Raw genomic sequence first — 12,379 nt, forward strand, 5'->3', positions numbered from 1 at the left:
GTGGTATGGGAACTACAGTAGAAGTCCCATCATTATTTCAGTACATAAAAAACAATAAAAATATCGAGAAGCACATGGCATAATATATGACATTAGTATCTACTGGTATGGAATAACTTATGTAACACGGGGAACAATTATAATTAAAACTACTTAAGTAAGTATAATCACTACACATGTCTAAAATTGTAAATGTTTTGTATTTAATAAAAATTAATTAATATATAAATCTACTAGATTTTAAAAATAAATAAATTGGAGACAAATTAAAAAAAAGTAGTTTCATAAAATCAAACTTACAGCTACTTTTTCTAAATAATTTTCCATCTCCTGGTACGGATCAAATCGTGCGGTCAACTTTTTGGAAGCCATTATCTAAACAAAGTCTGACGTCCTGTAATAATACACACAATAAAATCAGAAAAAATTTATAATCATTCTTCAACAATAAATAAAAACATCAAAGTACTTATATTTCATAATCCATAAATATTTATATAATATTTAGTATTAAATAAAATAATAGACAGTACTACCGTTAAAAATAGCACGGAATTAAAGACTTCATTTCATATATCTATCAATCAAAACAATTTTGAATTTTCAATGATCAATAAAATGAATAATGATATAACTTAATATGTACCTATATTCTACATAATAATAATATCTAAACAAAAATTAACCAAGAAATGTAATAAAAAGTAGCTTCATTATTTATGTACCTAAATGTGTAATAAAGAGGTTATTATTTTAGCAAATCATCGGTACATAATGTTTTTCATTGAGTAGTATAACTTAATATATATTAGAGTAATAAAAAAAAATCCAAATTATTTAATTATTACAGTATTTTTTATTATCTTATATAATATATATAATATTACCAATTATATTTGTTCAATATCAATAAATTATAAATATTATCATGAAAATTCACACCGATTTAATTGAATTAGTGTGTTTTTTAATTGTTTCTAAAATCTTAAAAATTAAAGTAAAAAAAACAATTAAACATAAAATTTATGTTACAATGTCTTTTTATTAAATATAATTTATGACACGACATATTTTGTTACTTGTTGTTTACAAAATATATGATTAGGTAATAATATTAATTATTTCAAAGATAATGGATATTGGATAGTAAATCCGATGGTATCGTATACGATTGTATTATCTACAGATATTCAAAAAAAAAAAAAAAAAAATGAGAAAATATTAACATTGAAAATGGTATGAATAATAACTTTACCAAAACTAAATAATTATAATAGCTGTGGTTTTTTTGTTATAACTTATATAACTCATGAATAATAAATATAATGACGTAAGGCCAACAAAAAAAAAACATTAGAACTATCTACCACAGTGTATGAATATTACAATAGAATAGAATACATATTATAATAATTCAAGAATTGTGAAGCATAACATATATATAGAGGTAAGAATAGTTTAGATTTCGATGAACTACGTTATTCTAATTTAATTATTTAACATTTATACGGAATAATTAGTCACCTATGAGTCAAGTCGATAAACCCGCTAAAATTATGTATAACAATGATTAAATTTTTTAAATAATTTTTTGTGATACTTGTTGACTGGAAATAATTTTGAAACATATTTATGTTCATAAATGTAGGTATTACATGCGTCTGCTATATCATATAATGTACTATGAATACAACATTTATCGTCATACCAAAATTAATAATAAATATCACAAAAGTACAAAAAGTATATTTTTTATTTAGCTCATCGCATTTATTTGGGTTATGGATAAATATAATATTATACATTGATAATATTTTTATGCTTATACAATGTAATTGTATACTGCAGCTATTATAGTTGTTATAAGCTCGTGACGTTTGAGTAATAAACGATATATTAATAATGTCTATGTTTTCTGATGGCACGCAATAACAAAGCATTGTCATTAAGCCAAAATATTTCATAAAGGTATTTTGATCATAAATAATTTGTTTCGCAAACATACATAAAATCGTGGCAATTGAGTCGGTTAGTTAATTTCGTTTGTACTATAGGTACCTACAATTACTGATATAGGTTAAAATATTATTATATATGGAAAATCGATAGCTTAAATCTAAATCATCATCTCATAATATTTGTTAAGTTGCACAATTGAGTTTAATATATATTTTTAAATTGTTTGTATTCAACTGGGTCTGCATTAAAACGAAAAAAACAATTTTAAATTGAATATTTTTATCCACAATAATTATCAACTATTCTCTTCTAAAAATATACAAGTATCAGTTTTCTAGGCAGGTACCTACCTCATCAGTTATCAGTACTTATGTGTATATTTTATTATCTATAAGACTTCTTAGAAGTTAGGAAACCTATGTAGGTAACTAACTAAGATATATTTTGGCTGACTATTTAAGCAGTATATAATATACTCATTATTTTGAAAGTGATTAGCATATTTTTACATAATTTGAAATCATTTAGAAAAACATTTTTAAAATTAAATTGTAGCTTTTCTGTCTTTATCGTTATAATTTTTTAAAAATTTTTGTATGACAGAAATTTTTATTTGCTAATTCTGCAGCAGCAAATTTACCCATGAGTTTGATGCGAATTTCGAATGAGTATAGTTAATAAGTTATAACTTGTAATTTATAAGTATTTAAGTTTAAATGAGCGGAGTAGTAGTTATCATTTTGCGGGGTATCTACCTATCTATACCTACTTCTTGTTACCTAATCTTGTTTGTTTCGCAAAATTCAGCTCATTTAAACTTTAAATACTCATAGTTATAATTAGTAAATAATTAATATTCGCCCAACATTCGATTAGTACACGAAATTTCTCAGGAAAAGTTTATAATAATTTGCTCTAACTAAGACTATTTTTTAATTATGATGCAATTTATTCAAGAAAACATTGTATTATTATAATATTAAATGTAAGACATTTTGGTTATTACGATGAAATATCTTTTATTTTTTTGTTCTAATAAGATTGCACTTTTCTAATAAAGACAAATTCAATCTTAATCTTTATTAAAATAAGGAGTTATTTTAAAAACGCGTAAGACTAAAACTATGCTAAAAATTTAAATTCTGCAAATTTCTTAATAAACGATTAGTATTCAAAACACGACACGTCACCATTTATGCATATTATATATTTCATATTATCTATATGCAAATTTAAAATATAAATGACTATTGACAGTTCTCCATGGCTGAAATAGGCAGAAATAACTGTTTTTTTATATTTATTTCAGTATTGTAATGTACATACACAATGTCTACGATGAAATGCAAAACAATTAAAAACAAATTTATTTTGTTAATTTAATAAGATATGAAATTCATATAAAACAGTTTAAAATTCAAAAGGCCAATTAGTTATGTTGAAAGAATGTTATTGATTAAATTACCTAAAACACACTAAGTATAAATATAAAAGATAAACAACACTTTCAATGAAATCATAAAATGCAGCCATAACACATATATAGATAACATTTTTTAAGCGCTGTACTTTAATCGAGTTTAGACTTTATTATAGCGATCATACATTTGTACGTATTTACAATGAAAAAAAGTCTATATTATTCCTTTTATTTTTTTACGTTTCTTTTTATCACTTTTACATATAGTTCTGGCTTTATACGTACAAATGTATTGCATATATTGGCTTGACAATATTCCAATTCATACTATAGAGTTAATAAAAACGCGCGAAAACGCAAAAAGTTTTTTTTTTTATTCCCGGTTCACAGATATTATATTGTAATCCTTTGCCAGGTGTTCTAGCAGAAGGTTACAATAATAGATGCACACTTTTAGGACGGCTCTTTTTAAGTATAATTTAACTGTTATTTTTCATCCTAATAGTATTGTGTAGATATTATGCGATTAGAACACTGCTGAAAATATGAAACCATTTTCATTATTATTATTATTTACATTACAATGAAGATGGGAAAAAACATTGTTTCGAATGCCCCGTGGATAAATCTTTACTACACAAGGCGCGGAAATACTTTTCATTGTCGTCCGTTTATTCGGTTGTCGAATTACCAACATACATTAACCGGATTCATGAGAACAAAATAAATTGAATAATAACACGACGTAGGTCGTATATAGTAGGTACAATAATATAGAAAAACAATTTTTTTTTGTTGTTCATTTTAATACATCTATCATCATTTTATAGTACCTTAAATACCAACTATGTTTTAAATATTTAAAATTATAATCAAAATTGGGCAAATTTTTAGAAATTTAATCCACCAAATTTTTTTTTAATGACTATTTTTTAGTGTTAAATGTTTGTGTTATCATCGTTACCAGCTCGTAATATTATTTACTAAAACGATAAATTAAAATTATTACTATTACATGTTCTGTTAATAATTTTATAATAACTATTTTGAGGTTTAATAAAGTTAAATAAACAAAACGGTTTTATAAGTAATAATAGTACTATAGTAGACAGTAAAAAATACCCAAATTAAAAAAATATAATCTTGATTACAAATATTATTGGTACAACAATTCTTATAATAATTGTCCTTAATAGAAACATATTGCCATTTGCCAAGTAAAAATATTTCATATTAAATTATTGTTCAATACGTCATAGTTTTGACATGGTAAATAGAGATCTTGTAGAATTTATTTTAAAAATCGTCTATATAATAGTCATTGTTGCTAAATTTAGAAAAATGTCCAGCTTTTATACCGGAACTGGCAAAAAAAAAAAAAGAAATCTAGCGGACAGAAAATATGTGATAGAAACGGCTTTATCGGAGTACGCCTCTCTATTAATCTCCAGTCTGTCACCAATGCCTATTTTATAACTATAATTGTTTGAAGAATAGCAGATTTTATTTCATTATCAAATACATACATAATATAAACATAAGTATTAGTACCTACTATTAAGTATATTCAAATAATATCGGTTAAAATGTAATAATAACAATTATGTGTTTTATAAAGTAATAATAACAACAAACTGACAACGCGTCAAGTGATAATAATTTAAGTATAGAGTATAAAGACCGATTTCTACTCCAAATCTGACGAGATGATTTAATTTCTTTTAATACGAACGTACTCGCTCTCGGTCATAATGTTGAGAGGCGTTTAAAATAAAAAAAATAAACCCTCGACAGACTATACGTCTATACACTATACGTAGGTGTATCTATCTATATATATATACATTATACAAGCATATATGTAGGTATGTGTATCTTCACATGAGATGAATGCATGCTTTTAGTCGATGGTATAATTATTCCATTACATGTTTACAAGGGTAATTATATATAATATAGGTTATTCTACGTAATACACCGGTAGTGCAACACTGCAGCAGTGGAAGCAACGAGCTGTTGTCCCAAAATATTTTTCGTCTATCCGTGGCCACGGCTCGAGGCGATTTACACACAAAACAGGTTCAAATGAAAAAACACATTACGATCTCCATATTTATTCAGACTTATCAAAATTTTACGAAAACGAGTATTTTATATTTTTGTAAAAAACTGTCCAAGTTCAAGGATTCAGGATCTCAAGTGTATCAATTTTGAAACGTGACATGGATATTGATTATGTTATTTGCCTTTCAATAATATAATACTTATGGAAATACTTGTTTAATACTTCAACGAATATTGTTCATAAAGCTTGATATAATATGTTTAATACATATTTGTAAATATGCTCTACATCGGCTGGGACTTGAGAGGAGAGAAAGCAAATAAAACCAAATATAAAATGTAAAATTAGCAAACTAGTAGTACTTTTAATGTACCTATTTATATTAAATAATTGATTGACACTATACGCAATAATAAAATATTTTACTAATTAATAATTAAATGCAAGTTGTTTTTTTGGAATACTAGTAATTTTAATTTACGTTAAGACATTAGATTATTATTTGAAGTCAGTTTGCTTACAAAAATTTAGGTAAACATTTTAACTCTGAACTTGAATATAAATATAAAATGGTTAGTGATTTTACATTGGGATCTACATTATAAATTGTACAGTACACACTATTTATTGTCTTAAATATTTATTATAAAGTTGTATAAATATTTAAAATATCAATGATGATTTCGATAACTACAATAAAATCACAATTTTATAATATGAAAGCATATAAAAACAGAACTAGGGTTCAATCCCTTGAAATATCTGTATCGAATTAAGCTTAGCAGATGTTTCAATTATAATAATTTTATAAATTTAAATTCAAAATTTACAGTCATAGAAAATATTTATTGTTGGGCATTTATAAATTTATATTAACTGTTATTATTATACATTTTATATTGATAAAAAATCATCACATCCAAATAACAATATTTAAACTGTTCGGTTGTTCACAATAAATATTGGTGTATCGTAAATTATATTATTTTTTCAAATCACTGAGATTTAAAGTAAAAACTTATATTATATTATACTATTATATGCTTAACTTATAATCCATATCGTGAGAGATTTACACTAACAGAAAACACATTAGACTATTTTTATAATTACATAATGGATTTTGCGAAAAAAACACAAAAAATGGAAATCTTAAATGGTCAAAATTAATATACCCCAAAAAATATATCAAACAAACTGTAAATTTTTTTTCAGTATAACGGATGACATGTATATAATCGGTATTACATCATGCATGCATGCCTATACCTTTATAAATATATATTTATGTATTTATGATTATACTTTATTTGACTCTATATTATGTTAATAACAACTCATCATAACAATGAACGTTCAAAAATATCATACCCGATTAACGACCCCCTGATGCATCATACCTTTAATCCTACTATTTTATTGTCGGATTTACAATTCATTTGTTAAACGAAATGGAATCCATGACTATTAATAATACAACAAGAGAATGTATAAGATACAATATAATATGGCCGCATGCATACATATGAAAGACACGAAAAATTTGAATAACTTTACCCTATTTATATACTCGTACATACTATATATTGACTTTAAAATGAATCGGTAGTTTATAACAACAGAATAGGTGAATATAATATTCTTATGACGTATTATATGTGAAACACAGAATGAGTTAAAATGATAATGGAATGATTTGCTTTATAAAACGCATTTGTAGAACGTACTTAAATTCAAAACGTTCCAGTGATTTCATGCGTTGGGTAGTTATCATCAACAAATTTTGCAATTTTGCAATTCTTAATAGATAAAAAAAAACCTTGTGAATCTGTGTAGTCTTTCGCAGTCATGAATCATGATTATATTACTTCTTAAACAACGTGAAAATAACTTATCATATACAGACTTTGTAAAATGTATTGTTAAAAACTATTATGTTCAAGGAATAGCTAAATAAATCTATAGATAATACTAATATTACCTAATTATATAGTATTATATTTTAATACTTTATAAAAATGAATTGATGCAGATTCACGCACATCATAATCAAGCTAATAATATACTATTTTAATTAATTTTATTCAGGAAATTTTTTTTTTAATAATTTTAGACTATCATAATAATAATATACTGCAAATATGTAATGATATTTTGATTATAATATAAACTTACTAAAAATATATATACATTTAAAAAACACATAATTCACTCAAAATCAGTTTAAAATGAAACTTATTTAGATAATTAAAAAATGGTATACCTACAGCACATTGTATTTAGCATTCGACTAATATTTATCGAAAAAAAAAATTAATTTGAAAATAATCTAGTTTATCTATGTGCACGAAACTTATCATAATTTATGTTCCTTGAATATCAATAAAAAAACGTTCACTAGGTAATAATATTTTTTAAAAAGTTAACATGATTTATCAAGTCAAAGATAATAGGTATACAAATATTATGCGATGTATATAACAAAGATGTATTAATTTATCATCTATAAATTAAGAAAATCTATAATTTCGAAAAGGTCAATTCGTCGCAGCTATGATAATATGGAAATATATTTTAAATAATGATAAATTATATAAAAGAATATACTACAATATAAATAAAATTAAAATTATTTACTAATAATTTAGAAATAACTACTACAATGCACATATAGATTTAATGTATAAAAAAAACTTAACAACTTATATTTATTGGAAGCAGTTCATGAACGTCCATACACTTTAAATTGCCAATAGTTAACGAAATATTCAAATATATATCTATCGACTATCTACTAAGTAACAATAATAATATAATTTAAAAACAAATCATGTTATAATAATAACAATAAAAATACATAATTCAATAAGCATATATAAATATCAAATACAGCAACAAATTTTTAACGTAACATAATGTTATATTGATATTTGATACACACGAGAAAATGAAACCAAAATATGCACTAACTAACTCAGAACAGTGTGTAAATCGAATAGTACATAAAAAGTTATTACGAATCTAAAAATTAAAACAATTACGTATATTATATTCGAGATAAACACACACGGTGATAGAAAGCAATCCCGATCGCATAGTATAACAACAAATTTTAGAACAATATACTAATGACTTACACGACTATAATATTCCAATCATTTGCATACACACGTATTCGCTCGCGCGTTTGATATAAATACCAGTCCGAAGTACACAACATATAGGTAATATTATAATTATTGATAAAATGTTTCGAATGGAAATTCTGATTATTTTTTGAATATTACATTTAATCATAATATACATAATTTCTATAAAAAACATAATGTACGTGTACTACGTAATATAAAACATTACAAACCCAAGTATATAGAACCTTTCAAATATGTCTATTTATACTTTTTGAAAATTAAACGTTTAATATTGTATGAATCTCCACAGCATGATTCTATCATGGAAGGTATATTGTTTTCATTTTTAATTTATGTAAAACGATAATGGAAATCAGACAGCTGTATGGTAGTAGAGAAATATTGATGGATGGATGCATGTGATGAATTAGAACAAAAGGGATTTTTTTTATGTCAACTCTATGTATAGGTAAATACATATGCCTCAAAGCAAAATTACTGGCTGCACAAAAGGACTGTAAGTATTTACCTATATAGCATGTAATAATCATTAATGTAATTTAGACAGCTCACGATACACCTAAATATTTTATAATAATAATTGTATTTTTTTTAACCTAAACTTTATCTTCTTCAATTTTATAAGCCGCACTCAGTAGTGCTATTGAGCCTTCAAGGCAAATGTCGGAGAGTACATGGGTAGTCCACATACCTTATAAATTATAGTATTATTGTGTTATATATACATACGATGCTTATGAAAGATAATAAAATTATTTTTTAGTACATTTTAATAAATAAATATATAGGATATAATATAGCACACCAAATGAATACTCTGAACAAAATTAGGTTCATTGATTATTATATATAGGCAATTTAAGATTAAAGTGTGCACTTTCAAATTTTATAACATAGGTACGTAAACTGCCTACATGGGTAATAGCATATAAGTTTTTTTTACAATGTGGTATACAAAAATTGTTATGACACATGCATGTAGAATAATTATATTTAAAAAAAATTAAAGCCATGATTGGTGTTTTTACTATATGAAATTAAATGTTTACATGGAAACGAGACATATTTTTGTTTATTACAAAACACATATGCTCATATTCAAAATGAGAAGGTTCAAAGTTTATCATGATGCGTTGTATATTATTAAGTATTAAAAATTTAAAACCCTTAATAATAGATTAACTTCTATGGAAATAATTAATGACCCCTCGCATGTTTTAAACGTTCAAATATAAATCAGAATTATACCATTAATGATAATTTATATAATATTTTCAAAGCATTTTTGAGGTTTTACATAAATTAAATTGTTTATAATATAATATCTGACTGAATCATACAAATAAATGTTCATCATTATAACACAAAATAATCAGTGATTATTATTATTATTATTCTGTGATAATAATAGTTAAAAAATGAATGGAAAATAATGAAAAAAATTGGACTAAATAAATAAATTAATATTAGGTTTGTATAAAGAAGATCATAAAACTAAATACCGAAAAATACCGTAATGGTAATTTTTATTTAACAATAGTATTTTAAAAATACCTACATTACCTTTAAGTTAACTAACATTTATTTAATTTTTTGAATCATTAACCCCTTCTCTAAAAGTATAACTTAGGATATATATCGTGCTTATGTATTATTATTATATTATAGTTTATAATTGCTGTTGAGTTGGCTATAGTTAAAAGATAAGTAACATTTTTTCAACGTTCAATCAGACACAAGGCAAGGTTAGAGAAGTTACTCGATCTAATCTAATAAAATATTATAATTTACCTATATTATACGATATCGAATAATACTCTTAGGATTAATTTATTTATTTTAAAAGTAAATGACAAATATTTATACAAATAATTAAAATCTATAGAATATTTGTATTAGGTAATAAATTGTTTAATAAATTACTCATAGGTTTCAACTGGTTTAAAGCTTGAAATATCAATATATATACCTAATCTATCTATTTCAGACTTAACGTTACAATAGTAATGTTTAATAATATAAATTGTTTAAAAAATACTTTGGGATAAAAGAACTAGAATTATAACTAAAAGTGTTTGGCTTAAATAAACAATTATGTTAATAAATTATGTTTTAATAGAAATTTTTTAAATATTAAAGTAGTACTTTTACTAAAAATAACACAACATGTCTATGTAAATTAGCTTATTTAGCTTTAAATATAACAATAAAAATAATAATTTTAGACGTCAATTTTTTTCAATTACAACCTGCAAGAAATAAAATGTTTTAACCCAAACATGGAAATTTAAAATATACACTGATGTAAAAATAAAATAAATTATATTAAAAATGTATGTTGAAAATTGATATACTTTATTTGAATGCATGAATAATGTTTCAAATTATCAAATTAAGCTATAACATTTAAAAACTTTAAAAGATTTCATTCTCAGATTATTTGGAATAGAAGTGGATATGAATAGAAAATTTTCTATGCTTCAGAATACTATATGCATAATGTCACGATATAGATAGCATTGATAGCAATAAGCTATAAAATTAAGGTTATAATTGTTATCAATATAATACCTATTATTAAACAAAGAAAACAAGAAATAAACTAATAATAATAAATTAAATACCTATCAAAAAATAACCGAAAACTAAGCGATGAATGAAATAATACAACAAATTATTAGATATTTTCACTTTTCAGTATTTATTTTGTATATTGTACTTATCATCGAGATATTGATTTATTTCACACAGTCCTCTTATGATATAGTAGATACCATATTATAAAGTTACACATCAATATGATTCATCAAACATCAGAAGTCATCAATTTGTGTAAACCTACCTAATACCTATTTATAGTATTAAATATTAATGTACCTGTTCCGATTTTCATGATGCACTTGCTCTCAAATGTCATTATACCTCATCACTAGTCCATTCCTTATTAGTTATTAGAATACGTTCCATTAATTTTATGGGACCAAAACAATCAGGACATAATGATCAACTTGAAAAAGTGCAAAGTAAAGTCCTCAGATTTATATTTCATAAATACAATATTCTAAGAACTTCTAATATTTATTGCGAAAACACTTTAAAATTATTAAACTTAGAAACTTTAAAAATATGTAGAACTTTATCATATAACACCTTTCTATCTAAATTGCTGAATAATGAGGTTGATGATTCATTTTTATAAAGTCAATTAAATTTCAAAGTTGATAACCAATACACTCGTAACAATCATTTATTTTATATTCCTCATTTTTCTAAAAAATATACGTCAAACGACCTAATTAATATTTTAATGTCTTCTGGAAATAGTAAATTATTAAAAAAAAATATTGTCTGTATTATTATTATTGCACTATGTATTAGTCTATTGATCTTAAATTATATTATATTATTGTTATTTATACAAATATATTATGAATTTGTCATTTTGTCCGTATTAATAAATAAATAAATAATTATTATTTCACCATACACACTATACCTACATGGGTACATATAAGTAGCTGGTTTTAATGTGAGCTAAGTAAAGATAAAATCGAATGAAAATTTAAGAAAGTAAAACTAATATATTAAACACTTACCAAAATATTTTCAATTATAATATAATAATAACTATAATTATAATATTAATATGCTATTCGTTCTGCGCTTCTAGATTTGTCATCTAAATGCAAACAATTTTGCAACCCAGCCGGCCGTGACAGCATTTCGATAACGTCAATGATATTCGTTCTAAAAAAAAAATATATTATTATTAATACACTTGTA

The 12,379-nt window shown here is 23.9% G+C and overlaps 1 protein-coding gene across 1 annotated transcript in view; it reads right to left on the minus strand.

Annotated features, from left to right (window-relative positions):
* The window catches only part of LOC114119161 (rho GTPase-activating protein 7-like), a 100,949-nt gene that overhangs the window by 71,396 nt on the left and 17,174 nt on the right, over window positions 1–12,379 (minus strand). The window contains 2 exon segments of the mRNA XM_050201753.1: window positions 301–394; window positions 12,193–12,343. Of these exon segments, the coding sequence (XP_050057710.1) occupies window positions 301–372 (72 nt within the window). The 5' untranslated portion in view covers window positions 373–394; window positions 12,193–12,343.

Source organism: Aphis gossypii, chromosome 1 (assembly GCF_020184175.1).
Source record: "Aphis gossypii isolate Hap1 chromosome 1, ASM2018417v2, whole genome shotgun sequence".
NCBI lineage: Eukaryota > Metazoa > Arthropoda > Insecta > Hemiptera > Aphididae > Aphis > Aphis gossypii.